This window comes from Ambystoma mexicanum, chromosome 1p (assembly GCF_040938575.1).
Source record: "Ambystoma mexicanum isolate Mex_15411 chromosome 1p, UKY_AmexF1_1, whole genome shotgun sequence".
NCBI lineage: Eukaryota > Metazoa > Chordata > Amphibia > Caudata > Ambystomatidae > Ambystoma > Ambystoma mexicanum.
Window position 1 is genome coordinate 988,206,365 of NC_090921.1, and position 18,916 is coordinate 988,225,280.

General features: G+C 44.4%; 1 protein-coding gene across 1 annotated transcript in view; it reads left to right on the forward strand.

The window, feature by feature from the left end:
• Positions 1–18,916, forward strand: part of CFAP263 (cilia and flagella associated protein 263) — a 614,832-nt gene that overhangs the window by 256,473 nt on the left and 339,443 nt on the right. Inside the window, exon 4 of the mRNA XM_069654512.1 lies at positions 6,749–6,904. Coding sequence (XP_069510613.1) covers positions 6,749–6,904 — 156 coding nt within the window. The remainder of the gene's footprint in view (positions 1–6,748; positions 6,905–18,916) is intronic.

Genomic DNA, 18,916 nt, shown 5'->3' on the forward strand with positions numbered 1-18,916 from the left:
CTATATGTTCACACATTCTTATTCAGGCTTTAATCAGACCTACTTTGATACCAACAGGTCTTTGTCATTATATGAAGGTTTTAAGAAAAACCAATCAAATTCCTCATTATACTAATACAGAGTACAGGTTACAAGCCAACCTCTAGTAGAAAACAGATCTCTTGCCTCTAATAACCAATCGTTAAAGCAGAACTGATTGCTTGTTTCCTCATATTGACACCTTCAAAATCCCAATGAAAGAGTATTTCAGTGTTTCTCCCAAATTAAAATAGAATAATGAAAGACAACAAGGTGCTTGACATTGTTTAATAAGGACACACAAACAAACTGAGGCTTATTTAGAAACAACCCAAATCTCTCTAAACGGTTTATATGAAAGTGCCTGGAAATCCTCCTGGAGCAGAAGTTAATCAAATTTTTAAGGGACCTGTGAATGAAGTCCCTGACCATGAAAGAAATCAGGGATTTTACTTACCGTGCATTCTCATTCACAAGAATTCAGTTTGTAAACAAGTTCCTTAATAACCTTCATGATGGCAGGCTAAATTGTGCTCCAAGTGCGCTCCCTAAATATCGGGGCCTGTGATGGCTCATCTCAAGGTACATGCAATACACACGATGGAATACCTGGATGATTGACTCTCCCACAACATTATTAACTTGCGCTACTCTCTCGGGTTATACATAAACAATAATCCTGTATGGACCTGAGAAGGCAACCTGGTGGTCTATGGCCTACTTTCAACACAGACTATGGTGAACGTTTTGCAGGAGAGTAGACTTACACTTCTATGAGGACTCAAACTGCGCCGAGCACTAGCTAGTGGTAAGTGATAATTGACTCTTGGTGAACAGAAAATGGTATGCATCCATAGAATTAAGGAGCTGAGTGAATTTGTATACCTCGCTATTAGCTTGCAAATTATATTTTTAACCCTTGGAACTTCTATGCATGGCAACATTTTCAAGATCCCAGCTACTCTGCTCACTAATATGAAGCATTGCTAGAAGCCATACCATCATATATCTCCTTGATTCCAAACTACCATCTCAGGATTAACCCAGCTCAATGAAGTCAAGATTGGAACTATGGAGGAATGTGGCTGTGTCAACACGAGTTTGACAACATTGAGAAATCTCTACCTCCTTTCTCAGTTGTGCAGCCTCAACTGAATTTGATGACATATACATGCTTACCTGCTAAAAGTGGACCTGCTCCATCAAGATCTAACTGCTAAGAGTATTTGATGGCTCTGGGGCTGCTCCTGCACATAAAAGGAACTGTAGCTAGTGGCTAGAAGACTGGCATTGCCACTGTTCAGAGCAACCCTGTTTTCGTATGTGTGGACTAAGCGCTCACAATGTGTTATTTAAAGAAACCGAGAGAGAACTTCTCCAAGGAAACTCTGCGTCAAAGGGAATTCTTTCTTCTTGCAAACCCTGCACCAACGAAATGCCAAGTACACATAGCCAGATAATCTGATCCCAGAAACAGCTATTACTATCGAGAATTACACTGCCATCAGTCAAGGCAAATCTTCATGTGTTGAGATCAGCCACATATATGTTTTTGTGCCAGAATCAGTATTTATTTACTTATTTTTAAGATTTGCCGAGTACAACATTCACCACTGAGATTGTCAGTTGGCAGGTGGGGAGGACAGAGTCCAGTGGAATCAGTTTTGCTGGAGGAGCCCTTTTTTAGGTAATGCCTTTTCAGTAGCATGGTTCAGCAACTTTATAATTATAATTGTTCTTTTATAATGCGCTTAATACCAGCAAGTGGTTTCTAAGTGCAGGATCAGATTTGCACCTGTGTTGCACTGTGTTGTCTTGCTTCCAAGACAAACGTGTTGCCCCTGAGCTATCCTTCCTTTTCTTCCAATTCCCCTAATTCCTTTCTAATCCCAAGACTAGGAACACCCCTTTGCACTGTACTCCTGGTAGTTCTGGCTCAGCCCAGGCGGGGTCTGGTACTGGCATCTACTTGTGATAGCCAGTCTGTCTACCATCTAACTCAAGCTCCATCTGCTTTTCTTGTCTAGGAACAGCCTGCTATCGCTTCATTTGTGTAACAGCCTGGCTCATGAAGCATTAGAATATGGCCTATGACATTCTTGAGAAAGGCATGAATATTTTCAAACATCCTGGTGCCTGCTCTGTAAGGTAAATATTTGCAGAAAAATGGAAAAGAGTATGCGCTTGGTCTGAACATAACAGACTGCAACCGTCTCTTTCCACTCATCAGCAAATCTTACACTGTTAACTGTGGAGTGGGGAGTTTGCCGATAGCATCTGTTAGTGGTCATCTCTCTGCAATAACCTGGTAAACAAAGACCTATCCAAGGCAATCTCTTTTCTGAAAACCTCTGTTTAAAGATGTTCTGATTAAAGGTGTTTGCCCTCACTTCTTGGTAGGCTAAGCTCAGTTGCAATATATGCACTCCTATCGTAAGTAGATATATCTTATTCCAAAAATGTAATGAGGCAACAAACTTTCTCTTATGAAGAAATGTTCACACATTTCTTAGAGACATGGTAGTTCTGCATACACACTTCATTGTATACCGAAGGTTGCAACACAATTGTGCATTGACTAGTCAAGGTTCTTTTAAACGGAGGAGACAGTAGATTACCTCTCTGGAGGAAAATGTTTGTATTCATCTGAATTTGTTATTCAGCTGACCCTCGAGTTAGCCAACAGTAGGCTATCAATGGTATGGAAGAAGCAAGAATGCTATCATTTCAAAATTGGTGGTATGGTGGAACTGGAGGCACACAGAAGGCAGTACAGGGACAATTCCAATGGCACACGAAAGGAATGTGGTGTCATGAATGTGGCTATGTTACATTTCCCTAATTAAAGGCACCAACCTGCCGACTGTTAGACTGTATTTCTATTGCTGCCGCCCTTTCTTCCGGATTTTGGTGCCCAGGAGTTGCAGTTTCGAGTGAATCCCCGGTTGGCCACAGATGCTGGTGCAACGTGTTCCAGTCGAAGAATGCAGTTCACTCAAGTGCAGGCCTCCTCTCAGCACATGACTGGATGCAGAAAAGCGGTTTCTGGTGACTGTCACCGTTGCACGATGACCGCAGGGAACACAGTTGTTGTGGTCAGAGTCAGCCTTGTATCTCAGGTCCCTTGAATGCTGGAATGCTGAAATTATGCAGAGACAACTCTTGTAGGACAAGATGTCGGTCCCCAAAGTTCCGAGCTGAAACACAGAATGGCAACATCTGCAGCTTGGTAGCTCAAACTTCGAGCTGGTCAGCCATTGATTGGCCCAGGGACACCTTCAAAGGATCAGGATCGCAGGACACCGAGCAGTCTTCTGGAATGGATGTTCCCTCCATTCGCAGAGTCGAAGAGCCAACAGAGGGCTTCTTAAGATCACCAGCCAGACAGGGCTCAACAGGGGCTGCAGCAAAATGTGCTCACAAGGCCTTAGAATGGGTCCACTTTCTTCCAGTGTTCACAGCTTGGCGGGATACTTTGCTCCTTGCAGGATTTCTCCAGGATCTCAGAGGCATGGTTGCAGGACTCCTTCTTATCCAGAAACCTAGGTGAAACAGAAACTGAGCTCACACAATGGAAGATCTGCCAACATGGTCAAAATTAACTGCTGCCACCAGCTTGTCTTTCGGCACAAAAGAACCCCCATTGCACTGCATTATAAGATGCATTGTTCAATGGTAAAACGTTACCCACAAATAGATGACATTTAACAAGAAAAGGAAAACGAAGTTTCCCAGTCGTGATAGCCTTAAGGGCTGGTAAGTTTCCCCATAACAATGAGCAAAATCGCAGAGGAGTGAAGCTAAAGGCTTCAATTCACTGGAAAAAAAGTCAGGCCAGTGTTAAAAAAACAAAAGCAAAAAGTTTGGCGGTCCACAGAAGTGGAGGGAAAGTTGCTAAAAAGCAAAACGTGTCCAACACCTACATCACTCACGAAAATGTGGGGTATTCAAAAGTAAACTAAGAATAACCTCTGCCTATATGAGTACAGAGAGGGCACATTAATGCAAAGGGCTTGTGTTTGAAGTTGAAGAAAAAAAGTCAGGCTGAGTCAACCCAGATGCAGGGTGAAAATGGGAGGATGCTGTGCATGAAGGAGATGCATGTGTTCTGGATCCGCCCATGTAGCTACATGCATCTGTTCGGGGAAGCGCAGCACTGCTAAAGGAAAGAGCTCTATTATGTCTACTGCTTCATCTGATAAGGACCTGTATGGTAAAACTCTTTTAATTTATATGAATACCTACGTTCAATTAAGTATGGATTATAAAAATGTGTTTTACAGTTAAAATGTATTTTAAATTTTTAGTTGCCTAAAAATACCAGCATTGGAAATAGGAATTACTTTTTTAACCTACCTAAAAAAACATTTTATTACCAACAATTGAAAAACTAGGGAGTCAAATACTCCTACTTCAAAATGTTATGTAGAGCCCTGGTTGTAGCTGAATGTCAACCCTTGTCTAGACAGGGCATCACAAGATGGATAGTATCTTGTATTACACTCTTCTACTTGAAATCCAAAAGACTGCTGCCTTTAAAATTCGTGGCTGGCTCAGTCCGAGGCATGACCCTGGTTGCAGCTCTGCAGGAGGCATGGCCGTGATTGCAGTTCTGCACGAGGCATGACCCTGGTTGCAGCTCTGCATGCCTTTTTTTTTCTTTTCAGGAATTCTTCAGAGCTAGAGTGCGGAGCAGGTGTTGGAGGCCATCCAAACATGTGAAAGTCTGAATGATACCAACACTGGATAGTATTGTTACCAGTAAGTAACCTTTTCTCTCGCTATGAGGAAATTGTCTCTGTGCTTTCATCAACTCTTGATTCAAACTAAAGTACACAGTCAAAAAATGTTCTTAACCCTTAAGTGCCTTTGCCATGTATCTCCAAAATGCAATTGATCGGCATACCCTCAGCTGCCTTCACAGTGACTCATCTCTCCCTGGCGAAAGATCCCGAATTGCAGCTGCTACCTATAGATCTGTGGAAACGTTCTGTTAGTAATTAGAGCAGATGCTGAAATCCATTCTTCAAAACCTCTTTAGGCAACAGCTTATTCCTTAGCACTCTTCATCCAATAACGTAAGATGGATACTGAAGAAGATACTAAACTATTATCCATCGACAAAATGCCAATATCATAGAACCATCTGGCATCTAAATAATAAACCTCTACAAGTGGTTGATAATTATAAGTATCTGGGTGTCTATGTCAACAATCGTATATCGTACAACCCCTATCAAAATGTCCTGCAAGGAAAATTGAAGACATCAATTTCCCAAACGAAAATGATGCAGTCAAAATATGGTACATTTTCAATTGCTCCAACACTCACCTTCTACCTTCAAAAAGTTCTAAACATTATACTATACGGCGCAGACACGAAAAAAGTGGAAAATTATCTACATTGGGAAAAAATCAAAGGTACATTCTGGAAAACAGTACTTACTCTTCCAAAATCTCAACCAATGGCAAGTTTGAGATACGAACTTGGGATATCATCATTAGCAAGCATGTATAAATGGAAAATATGCTTCCCTTACAGAAAATTCTTAGGCCGTAGCTCTAAACAAAACGTGCTTACAACATTGGCAACATATATAAAAATATCAAACCATACATTTCCTATTAAATGGAGAGAATTTACAGCCTACTTCCTAATGGAAGCTGATATAACAGAGCACCTTCTCTTACAAGATCCCACGAAAGCCAAAAAAAACCTATACCAACGAGACTGGATTCCAACCATGGTCAAGACCAGAAAGTATAGAGTTAACAATACAGAGTTTTGTAAAGAGAAAAAAATGAAGCAGACAGTTGATTATTTGATGAAATTTCTTTTGTCCTAAATTTAGACAAACCTACCTCCTGATTCCGTTTGAACTTTCTCAATACTGAAGACATAGAAGCAAGAAGGCGGAACATACCTGAAATCGAAAACCAATGCAGATTTGTATGCCATCCTGAGCAACAAGAAACCTTGCAACACTTATTTACACAATGCCCAAAACCTATTGCAAAATAGGGAAAAATACTACTAACCATTGTTCGAAGATCATAGGATTATAACTCCAGAAATATTATAGTTAGAAATCCTGCATTCACAGAGACTAAAAGTCAAAATTGCAACAGTCAAATTTATATTGACTTTAGAATTATGAAGGCGCCCCAAAAAGTTGAATGGATACAAAACCTAGACTGCAAATTCAAATGCAAATTAAATTCTTCCTTAAAAATTGTCATTGTATATAGGCTAACAGATTGGGAATTAATATGATTTTAATGTGATGCTTTATTAATACATGTAATATAATTGCTTCACAAATTTGTAAAGGTTTTGTTAAACCATATAACAAATTAATTTTAAAAAAAAGAATTGATGGAAAGCAAAAGGATCTACTTGTAGCGCTGTATTTGCTATAGATTGACTCACTGAACCTCCCCTGCTTGTCTTGAGTGTCTTAACCTAGCCCCGTTTCAAAAATGGAATGGAATGTAGATGGCCTCCGGATGCTGGGGTTTCTATAGCCTTGCACACAGCCTCAGAATGTTTGAGTTTGGGCTGCTGAGAGGCCATGAAACTTTTCTAATACTAAATGATGTTCCATGTAATTACTCTGTGCAGGAATAGGTGTGCAATTTTGTGACTATCATATTTGTGTTTGTATAATTAGAGCAGTCATCCATAAATGGCAAGAGATAGTTCTACAAACTTTCTTCTTTGTACTTTCAGGCCACCATGGAGGAAGCCGAGGTCCGCTTAGTTGAGATAAAGAAAGCCATTTCTGAGTTTGACAGAGATGTGGCCAAACCTGCACTTAAGAAAAAAAATACAGTTATCACTTCGGAGAAGGTGATGAGGTACATTGAAGACAAGCTCAGAGCCAGGGTGAGTGTGATCCAGCAATCATTTCAGTTACCCTTTGTTACCTTATGACTGAACGCTAATCCCTTCCTCACGGGTCTTGCAATTCTATGCATGACGTGCAAGAGGAACACTCCACCCTCTATCTTTGCCATTCAGTGATTGTTATGCCGTTCCCCACAGAACTTGCTCTTTCATCTCTGATAAATGACAGGAGCACTCGGTCCTTCAACATAGCACTTGCTATTCCATGGGCCTCATTACGAGAATGGAGGTAGCCATGGAGCTATTAGCTCCATGGCTGCCTCTGTTCCGGGCTCCATTACCGGGTTCCTGCAATGGGGACTTACCGGGTTACTCCGACATAGGAGGACCCGGTAATTCCTCCTTGCAGGAACCCATCCCCATTCCCATTCGAGCCCCCATAGGGCTCAATGGGAATGGGGAGGGATGTAATAACGGGCAGATTACATCTGGCCCGTTATTGCCTCCCTCTTCCCCTCATGGGACCCGGAAAGCACGCCTGGTTTTACGGGTTCCGTGATGGGAAGCTCGTAATCGGCACTCCCGGACTGAAGGGGGCCGGTCCCCTTCTTTACGGGAACGTCATCCTTATAATGAGGCCCCATGACTGCTGTGTGGCAAGAAAACCCATCCCTTGCAAACAGCACATGTCACGCCATCCTTGATGATTTATGGAAATGCTATGCCGATCGCCAAAACACTTGCTATTCTATGACAGTTGGTTGGCAGGAACCAGGTCAGTTTCTCGCCAACTTGGTGCCCAGGGCGAAACATCAGACTGTGCACCACCTACTGGCACACATCATTCCCAAACTACACCTCTGTCGTGCAGCAAAACCCCTCCCCAATATGAATAAATAATTGCTATATAAATGAAGCTGGTTTCATTACATTGTAATTAAAGTACCTTACAGAAGAATTCGAATGTGAAAACACAGCTGTTGCTGCCCAAGGAAATGGTTTTTCTGTCACCTATTCATAGCGAAGGCCTTGCTTGAATGCAGTTTCAAACTGTCCGTACTGGCACACTGCAGTGTGAACAGTCTACCTGGGTCTGCGGGCCCACTGACCTGGCCCTGTGTTGCAGGTGTTCTGTTCGTACCACCTCATGTTTATTTCACAAGGGGCAATGCAAGACTAACCATATGATTTTTTTTCTGATAGAAGGCTATCATTCCAAGATGGTACACACTTATTGTACTCTTTCAAAATACCTCTCTGCGAGTGGGAAAGCAGACAAATAGCACCAATTAGGATTCCTGTATGATTTGCATTAAATCACAGAGCATTTCAGGACTATAACATTGATCGGAGATCTCTACATAATTACCAAGTCTTTGATAAAAGGATTGTATGTGTGAATCTCTAAATTCATAACTGATGCATGGCTTGGTGCTCACATCACTGTTCACAATACTCACCCTAACATAAAATGTTTATAACGATGAACCATACATGCTCATTTGGGCAGCTTATGTTTTTGGATGTGAGTATAACATGGCTGCAACATCAGCCACTCAAATGGGGTACACGGGCTCTTTTGCTTCTTGTTTCTAAGGAATTTTACAGAAGTGTGGGCATGCCCAACCCCAATGCAGAAACATCTATAGGAAATTAGATCTACAGACAGGGCAGGATACTGCACAAAAGAGACCCAATAAACAATGCACAGAAAGGCTACACAGAAAGGATTGTAGCCTGACCAGTAATAAACTGACGAAGAGTTTTAAACAAAACCAGCTACTAATGCTTGGTAAAGGGTCCACAGTTCCTCAGCCACTACCTCCCTACTATTACGCACGCCCCAGGGGTTATTTCGGCAAAATAAAACAGGCCCATGCCTTAACAGTGCTGGCATTAGCATCTCTTTCTAGTGCTGGCCTGCAGCTTGTGAAAATCATGGTGTGGCAGTGTAGAAAGGGCATTTGGCCTCTTGGATTTACAATTTGAGGCTACTTCTTTGATCGCTTTATATGTTTAAGTAAGGTCACAGTATGGCATGCTCGTCAGAGTCACATAAACAAAACATTCCAGTGTGCTCTTGTATGGACATTGGACACATCATACTTAAACAGGTATATGTGCTGTTACATAAGGGACCACCACATAGACGCCATTAACCAACAGGGTGGTGACTTGTGCAGCACACAAATAATTGCTGCAAACGTTTCACTGCATTTATTTGCCATGGACTACTGTCTGCATGGTGACACACAAAAGAACTCTACTTTCCTAATCAAGGTGCCAAGTCACATTGAGGAGCCATCTGGTGTGCGTGCTCGGCAGTGGCTGGCTTGTTTAGACAATTAAAAGAACTTTGATGCTGAGCAGATGCATTTAGGTCATGTCCCAAAGCAGCCACTAGAATACTTAAGCCAGAAAATGACAGTTAACCTTCCCAGGGATGCGCCATATGCAACTAAAAAGTAATGTACATGAAAAAACGTGTTGGTGTGTCAAATAAAGAGACCTGAAAATAAAGAAAATAGTTTAAAACTTTTCTGTGTGGCACGTTAATTCTCTTTGAAGAATGCATAGGTTTGATCAGCTAACTGATACTTGTGCTGGCCTGGTGAATACAAATGCCCCATGTTAAGTTCTTAAAGCACATACTGTGTAAAAACAATGGCTTGTTAAGTGAGCCATTACTTATAACTTGCCCACTTGAAAGGCTGTCGGCACAAAGAATGAGGGGCACAGGGTTTGTGACTCTAGAGCACCCCACGCTGCATTTGCAATATGCATTCCTCTGTTTGCATATTCCAAACACATCGCAGTCATCTACAAATCAGCAGAGGGCAGCCAGCCGCACATCGCAGAGGAGCACTCACCGGCACAGCAGGCTGCTTAATCTGTTGTCCGGTAACCTCGGAAGCGGCTTTCTGGGTGGGCCCACCTGACAGCGCCCACCTGCTGAGCTATTTAGCTCTGCACCCCGGGGCGTCGCCCGCTCCGCCCAGGCCAAGAAACGGGGCTGACAGGAACACTATGCCCTTTCCTCATATACACTGCATGCCTTTCTGACAGTTGTGTGACTGGAACACTCACTGTTTCCTCACTGTACCTGCCATTCTGTAAATGGAGTACAACAGGAGCACTCCACTCCATCATCACTGGCAAAGGCATCTTTAGGCCCTTCCTCGCGGTCTAGGCCAGAAGTGCTCAACCGTTCCCCATGTTGTCTGCCCTTCCATGACACTTGTGTGACATGAACACTAATCTCTTTTCCAAGTTTCTTCTATTATAAATACCCAACAGGTAAATTGAGCCCTTGTTTGCAGATGATGTTTCATGATGTTAATTTTACAAACTCCTTTAAATACATGCCTTTGTGAGATTTATTTTCACTTTCCCTTCAGACATTTTAAGATCAAGTTCCCAAATTGACACCTTCTTGTATAAAGCTCAGGAATCATTCTAATGATACATTTTGTATTAACAGTGTGTTCCTTATATGTGTTGCATTTCTTTCTGCAATGATTAACAATCCATTTCTACAATTATAATTCTTTTTCTATAGCGGCTACCCTTGGTTTAGCATTTTGACTGTCACAAGTAACCTGCCTTATGCACAAACCCCTCAATTTCTTCACTGTTTATTAGTCGTCTGCAGGTCCCCTTTTTAACCCATCAACTTAGGATCTTAAGGCTCTTTCTTGGATGATCATTGAACAGGTTTTCTTTTACAATTGTGGGTAAATTGCTCTTTTGCTTCAGTGCCTCCTCAGGTAGACTGTATGAGAGTGGATAAGAAAATAAATGCCAAATGCTCTGTGGCTACAGGATTCTACCAGTGTGACATATCACCCAAATCAAATTCTTCAACTGCTCATAGAATTTAATTGCTGTTATCCTAGTGTTTGATGCATATAATTAAATATTTTCTCACACAATTGACATTTGCTACATGCTTCAGGGTATTGCCCGCTCTCAAAAAGCACAGCACCGTAAATACAAATTAAGCATTCTTCAAATTATCTTTAGTTACACATTTAAAAGAAGAGTCAATGCTAGTTCCTGTATCGATTTTTAAGAAGAAAATTTCAGGGAGGGTTTGCCCAAGGCACGTTTTCCTTTCCTCTCCTTTATCGCTTTTCCAGTCATAGACTGTCACGAGCCACAATGTTCGACGATGTGGGCCGACCCCAGGCACCAGAGACATACCCAATGTGTTTCGGTTATGGACATTTTCACTGAACACTCGGCACATCTCTTGAAGCCCGTTTTCAGGGTAGGAGTCGACATTATTCGAACAACACCGTTTTTCTAACATGCCGAGGCGAAGAACCTTTTTGAGCTGTGTGTGGAAAAATGGAATTGAGGCAATGGGCGCGGTGCAACCTTTTTTACCAGCGTACGACATCACACTCAAGGACGACGGAGTCCCTCAAACGGATACAAGGTCGATGACGAGGCACAACGCCCGCTGCTGGGGAAAAAAGTTTACGAGCTGCAAGCAGGATACCAAAGTTTATCGGAGTAGAGGAATACGTGTGAGGAACAGCCAATCGAAAGAGCATTACCAGGGGTAAGTCATTTGTTAATCTATTCATCATTCAGGGTTCGTATTAGGGAGTTTTACCAAAGTCCACCTATAGTAGCACTCGAGAAGACTCACTCTTAGGAGTACAGAGCTCCAATTCTTAGGTTTGGCCTGAACTGCCCAAAAGGTTTGATAGCAATGAATGAGCATTCCGGCTTAGTCTAGGAGTGAGAAGGGCTGTAGGTAAATACCAAGACCCAGGGCACACCTATAGTCTAGAATATACTTATACACAGTATATTTATTTAAAAAAATAGTATTTATTATAAATACTAAGGCAACAAACACAATATTAGAATCACAGGTAAGTAAACCTATTTACATTTACACAGTAAGACATTTGAGCATTACTCAAGGCAATGGTAGACTTTTAGATGAATACAGGTAAGTAGTCAGAGTAGTAATCAATGTTTGTAACCAACATTAAGTAACCCAACACAGATACTGGTAAGTACTTTTTAAGCAGCCTATAAGTCCAACCCTATCTGGGGATAAGAGTATTTGAGTCAGAGGCCCCACTGGGGAACCAGGACCCCTGGACAGCAAAACAAAGGAAGGCAGTTGCTGTCAAAGTTGTTAAAAATAGCAGGTTTCCTCTGTCTTGTAGGTAAATAAAATATTTAGTTAAAAGGTGGTACAGCTACCCGGGGCTGGGGTAGAGTCCCTGGTGGTTCATTGACTAACCCCAACGAGTGTTGGGAGACGTGGATGAACGCCTTGAAAATGGCAAAGGGAGGGAGGGAACAAGGGATGGGGAGGGGGCGGGAAAGGGTAAAAGGGTGGTGGGAAAGGGAGAAATTTGTTGGGGGTGAGGGGAAGGGGAATAGCCAGATCGAGCCATGGCCTTTTGCTTCACAATGGGCTCTGCATCGGAAACACATAGAGGCGCACAAAGAGAATGAGATTAAGGATGACAATGGTTGAAGGAAGGATGTGCACACTGAACGTTAAAGGCTTAAACTCTCAGAACAAGAGATCTCTGACTAGCAACATTTTTTCGCAAACAACGGTTAATGGTCCTCGTCCTACAGGAAACCCACTACAAACAGGGGAAGGAATCAATGATAAAGGGGAAGGAAATTGGAAGTAATTTCTGGGCCTCTCATAGAAGTACTAAGAAGGAGGGGGTGGGCATTCTCTTGAGCAAAGCACTCCACCTCACGGAAACAGAAACCAAGAAGGGTTTTGGGGGGCAATTCCTGGGGGTTAAAGGCACTTGCAAGGGTGAACGGATTACACTGGCCGCCCTATATGCACCCAACTCAGGCCAGATACGGTTCCTTACCCAAATTTTCAGGGTACTGGATGAATGGGCAGAAGGGGCCATGATACTTGGTGGTGATTTCAACCTCATAATGGACCCCCAACTGGACTGGTGGTCAGCGAAGGGTGCGGGGGCAAAGGGAACCACCAAGGACAATTTAGCCATACAGACCGTCCTAGGGGAACATTACTGGGTAGATGTATGGCATAGAGCGTGGCCAGGCCCGGGGGATACACCTTCTTTTCACCCCCCACACTACACATATACAAGAATTGATTTGCTATTGATCTCTGAGGAAGGGGGAAGGGTGGTCGAGCTCCCAAAAGTGGAAGCAATAATGTGGTCAGACCACGAGTTACTGGTGGCAAACTGTTCGCTGCCTGTCTCCCTGAGATCCTCTCGGTGGCACTGTAACGATACGCTCTTAAGGGACCCGGTCTTCCGGGAGTTTCTAAGGAAGAAAATGATAGCCCATTTTTAAACAAACGACAACGTGGAAACGGGCATGGTGATGGTGTGGGAAGCTGCAAAAGACACTTTCCGGGGTCTCCTGATAGCTGAGGGTTCCAGGCGTAAGCGGGAAAGGGGTATTATTGAAAACAAGATCCGAGCAGAGTTGAGGGCCCTGAGAGCTAGGCTCAGCCTTGATGAGGAGGATCGGGAAGCCCTCCTGGTGGAAATGCAAGAAAAAAGGCAGGCATTGCATACAGTCCTCATAGGGGAAGTGATTAAGAAAGTGAGATACACGAGACAAAGATACTATGAATGGGGGGATAGAGTGGGGACTCTCTTGGCACACAGGGCAAGGGGTTGTAGAATGGAAAGGAGAGTGGGCTCCTTAGAGACAAAGGGGGCAAGGTGTGTAAGGAAATGGTGGAATGCTTCGCCGATGTCTACAGGGAACTTTACAACAAACGGGGGTGAGTCGTTGGAAGAGATTCAGGCTTATTTGGCTGATCACACCCTACCACGACTGACCGAGCCTGAGCATGAGGCCCTTGAGGGGGAAATATCAGAAGAAGAGGTGGAGTGTGCCATTAAGAGGTTAAAAGCGGGAAAAGCCCTGGGGGGAGATGATTACACAACAGACTTCTATAAACAGTGTCAATCCATTCTGGTGAAGCCACTGGCCAAGCTGTTTAACCAAATTAGAAACTAAGATTCAATCCCACTGATGTTCCTACAGGCCCTTATCACTGTAATACCCAAACCGGGCAAAGACCTGGCAGATTGTGGTTCATATAGGCCTATCTCCCTTCTGAACGTAGATGCTAAGATTTTTGCCAGAATCCTGGCGACTCGACTAGAGAGATGCCTCCCCCGCCTAATCCACCCAGATTGGGTGGTATTCGTCCTGAACAGACAAGGTTCTGAAAATATGCGAAAGACCCTTCATGTGCTTAACTCGAGGGTGGTCTGTGAAGAAGGGGCCCTCCTGCTGACTCTCGATGCTGAGAAGGCCTTCAACGGGGTCAGCTGTGCTTTCATGGGGGAGGTTTTTTCTTCTCTGGGGATGGGACCGAGGTGGCTAGGCTGGATGTCGGCTTTATATTCCACTCCCTCATCTAAGGTGGTTGCAAATGGGACTGAATCAAAGACATTTCCCTTGGGGAGGGGCACAAGGCAGGGATGTCCTCCATCCCCCATAATATATGCAATGGTTATGGAGCCCTGGGCAATTTCTGTCCATAAAGATGTGGCAATCAATGGGGTACTGATAGGGGACTGGCACTGCAAGATCGGCCTGTTCGCTGACGATGCACTGCTCTATATCACAAGGCCATCCCAGATGGTCCCCCGGGTCCTCCAGGGCCTGGCGCGCTACGGAGAACTCTCCAGGTTAAGGTGAATTTTGGGAAGTCGGTGGCGTTCATAGGGGGAAATCTATCAGACCCAGAGGTAGACTATGTGGGAGGACTCCCTTTCCGAATACAGAGGGACGGGTTCCAATACTTGGGTGTCCAAGTGACACGCAACCCTGACAACCTCTTCCCTGGTAATTTTCTCCCACTCTGGTCAGAAATCAAAAGGGACATAGAAAGATGGCAAGATCAGGACTCTCCTGTATGGCACCTCTCAACTTGGTGAAAATGGTGATTCTCCCCAAGTTTCTATTCCTGTTCCAAATGCTCCCCGTGCAGATACCCAAGACATTCCTAACGGAAACAAAACAAGTCCTCTTGAGATTTCTTTGAGCGGGCAAAAAACATAGGATCTCTTATGAAGTACTAACTAGGCCCAAGAAGACGGTGGGGTGGGGTACCCGGACTTGGAGACCTATTACAAGGCCTCCCAGTTGAGGATGTTGATTGATTATTTTACTCCAGGGACGGAAAAGCAGTGGGTAGAGAAGGACAACAAGGTCCTCACCCCTGTCACGTTAGACGAGTGGCTATGGGTTCCCAGAGTGCGTATTTGTAGAGTGCTGAGGGTCTTGTGGTCAGTGTGGAGGGAGAGGGATGGGGGCTACTAGCGATGGCTTACAACCTGGCCTTCTCTGTTGAGTTGCATTTGGGTCCCCCCCCCGTTCATAGACACTGGGTGGGGGCTCTTTTATACCCCTGAAAGATCTGGAGGAGGCTCTGGGGTTGGGCACCCTGTCGCCGTTCCGCTATCTCCAGCTCAGCAACAAACCCTCATTGGGATACACACTCAGGAGGGACTTGACGGACTTCGAGAGACTGGTCATCTCTACCCGGGGCTCTAAGGGGGTGATATCCTGTCTCTACAAGCTTCTCCTACTCTCGGCTCCAGGGGACCCTCCACCAGCGCTGATACAATGGGAAAGGGACCTAGGGGAGGTAATTGATGATGAAAGGTGGTCCAAAATGAGCAGACGAGCCAACCGCTCATTGGCCTCGCTCCAATTATGACATCAGGCTTTGAAGGTACTGCACAGGTGGCACTACCACCTGCAGAGGATTGCTAGGATGAGGGTGGGATATGACCCGCACTGTTGGAAATGTAGGACAGTAAAAGGCGACTATATACATATGTGGCGAAGTGCCCGCTGGTCCAGACATACTGGGGAGAGGTCTTATCCTGGATTAAAGGGGTCGATGGAGTGGAGAGGACCTTGTGCACCTGGCTCCTCCTCTTCGGAATCAATGTGGGGGATGACCACGAGGAATAAACAAAGGTCATATGTTGCAGGTCATGTTGGTGACGGCCAGGTGTTGTCTAGACCAGAAGTGGAAAAGTCCACATATGCCAGGTGAAAAAGAATGGGTCACTAATGATCAGGCCATTTATGATATGGAGTTCCTAACACACCTTATAGACGAGTTCAAATCGAACATTGAAGAATTGTGGCACCCCTTCTTCGAAAAGTATGGACGCCTGGCCTAAAGTGACAGCATTGCGCTTGGGGGCCTCCCCCCAAACATGAAAGGCCACCAGGAATGGTACTAAAAGAAAAGTGTTCAAAGTTGGGCCCAAAACTCCAGTGTGCAAGGAATTGACTGATTGAACCTTGAAACGTTCTCCACGGGCTCGTCAGGCGAACTAGATACATGTGCTCAATCTATGGCAGTGGGTGGTGGTGGTGGTGGGGATGGGCGAAGGCTATTGTTATAATTGTGTTAAGGAGATCTATGTCAATATATGATGCATAATGTTATAACCTAAAATGCCAATAAAATAAGATTTAAAAAAAAAGGTGGTACAGGGAGGTCAGGTTGTTTACCTCAGTGTGTCTCAGAAAGCTCAGGAAGAGTCCGATTCAACAAAGCAAGCACTCAGGTGAGGACCGAGGAGTGGGACATTACCTTTTCTTGAAAAAAGACTGTGCCATCAGCGGGTCCCTAGGTGAGGCGAAAGTAGCTCCTGTTTAGATGCTTGGCCTGGAGGCTGAAGAAGGAACTTCTGGCAGGAGCAGAGGGTCAGCTTCTTTGGATGGGACGGTCAGCAGATGATCTTCACAATACTGGTTCATCACGACACAGGTATTGGTTCAGTGACGTTTGTCACACGGCAGACTTCTGTCCATCACTCAGCCCCTAACTTGGAAGGGGAGATGTCTCAGAGCAGGAAAGAGTCACTGGAGGTCCGACATGATGCCCACAAAGTTCCATCCAAAACCGCACTTAGAAGACGATGCACAGCAGATTGGTCCAGGTCTCAGGGTATTAGGAAATTGCAGCCCAGGACAGTTGCAGCTCTTCGATGGACAGCTCAAAATGCAGGTTGTCTCGAGACTGGTTAGTCTCACCAGTCCAGGGAGGAAAGCATCTAGTCTGGATCTTCCATGTCGATCACAAGAGGAGGCTGGATCTATAGCGGTCACTCGGCAGTCCTTGGTGGTAGCTGGCAGTGAGTGCAGATGTCCTTCTTCTTAGGATTCTTCACTCCCTGGGTCAACTCTCTATTGCTCCTCCAGGAAACTCACCTTTATGCAGGAAAAACTGCTCAAGACATACATGCAAATCTGGGGGCTGGCTTGTCCAGAAGGACAGCCAGCCTCCCACTTCGAACTGGATCCAGGCACCCACACTGCAGGACAAAGACCAGAGGAGTTTTGGTTTCCACTCCCACTTCCTGTCCTTTTAGGCACTCCAAGAGCCTTGGTGGGCGTTTACAAAGGAAGCCCGCCAAAGACAAAAGAACTATCAAGACCTCCCCCACCCAGCACAGCAAAAGAAGGCTCAAGAAAGGATAAGTCATCCAAGAGTTGGCGGAAAAAGAAGACTTGGCACCATTTAAGAACAATGGTGGTCCATGTGTCCCTTACCGCAGCTGCAATAGCAGCCTGCGTGTAAGTTTCAGTAAAAATAGGTAGAAAATATTCACTGCCACCAGCCGCTCAGATGAACGCGTCACTGTAACTAGAAAGTTACAGGAGAAGTGGAAAAAGTGATACATTGTGTCCCCTCAGCACTCCACATAAGGCGGAGTGTGCTGATTTCACAAAATAAAAGTTAGGCATGATAAAATCCTTGGAGACAGTGGTTAACACAAGGAAAATAAAAAGGGCAGCTCAAAGAGCTCCCAGGAACACTGCACAGAAAGTGCTGTGTGCTGCAATAATAGACTGCTGATGCCTTAAAAGATGGAGGAAAGCATTCCTCCAAAAAGATACAACCAAAAGGGTTGAAAAAGGTTCCCAGAGATAAAGGTAAAAGACTAAGTGAGTGTGGAAAAAGGGTCCCACTCACTCAGGATAACTGGTCAAAAATCCAAGAGTCCAGCAAAAAGTTCTGGGGGGACTCACAAGTGGGGAGAATATTGCACAACAATGAAATTCTACCTACCAGTCTGGAAATGTACTCTTTACTTTTTCTCCCTCATTAGTTATTCATTCTTCTATTTTTAATGCATGTGCTTGTTCGCAGTTAACTAGTCTTTCTGGTTCCATGTGGTAATATCCCCGCATATCACCATATTTTTGCTCCGATATTAAGGCATGGAACTTGCCGGGGACACCCCTGAAACCTCTGTATTATTATAAAAGGAGCGAGGGGCACCACCACAACCCCCGCTCCCAAAAAACCCTAATATTATCCCCACTAAAAATACTGCCTATGGCTGTTCCGACTACCATATATACGGCAATATTTTTGGTGGGGATAATATCACCTGATACCATCTTTCTTCCAGTGCACTCAATAACATTATTAATTTTTGTATGTGCTTGCAACTACAACTAGACCCACATGTGTTCATCACTGAGTCTTCTAGTGCACTCAACGTTCAGTCTTGCTTCCAAAATCCTATTACAACAACTGGATACACATTAATGTTTCAAATGGATTGTGTCCTCCCACGTATTCCTCATCTTTGATATACTCTGAAATCCTGCTTGCAGCTCGGAAACCTTTCTCAGAGGAGGGCGCTGTGCGTCATCGTCTTCGACCTTGTGTCCTTCGAGGGCCTCCGTCCTTCTCGAGTATGACGTCGACATCTGTATAAAAGGCACGCAGCAAGCCCATTGCATTTCAGTTTTGCCGCACAGCTGCTCCAAATGGTTCTTCGCTTCAGCATGTTTGATAACTGCTTAGTTATGAGTTTTTGTCCGGAAATGTTGTTTTCATACCCCGAGAACAGGCTACAAGAAATGTGGTGAGTGTTTGGCTAAAATGTCTATAACCGATCCTCATCGGGCATGTCTCTGGTGCCTGAGGTCGGGCCACATCCTCGACGATTGTGGCTCGTGCCAGTCTATGACTGGAAAAGCTTTAAAATAGAGGAAGGGGAAACTTGCTTTGGG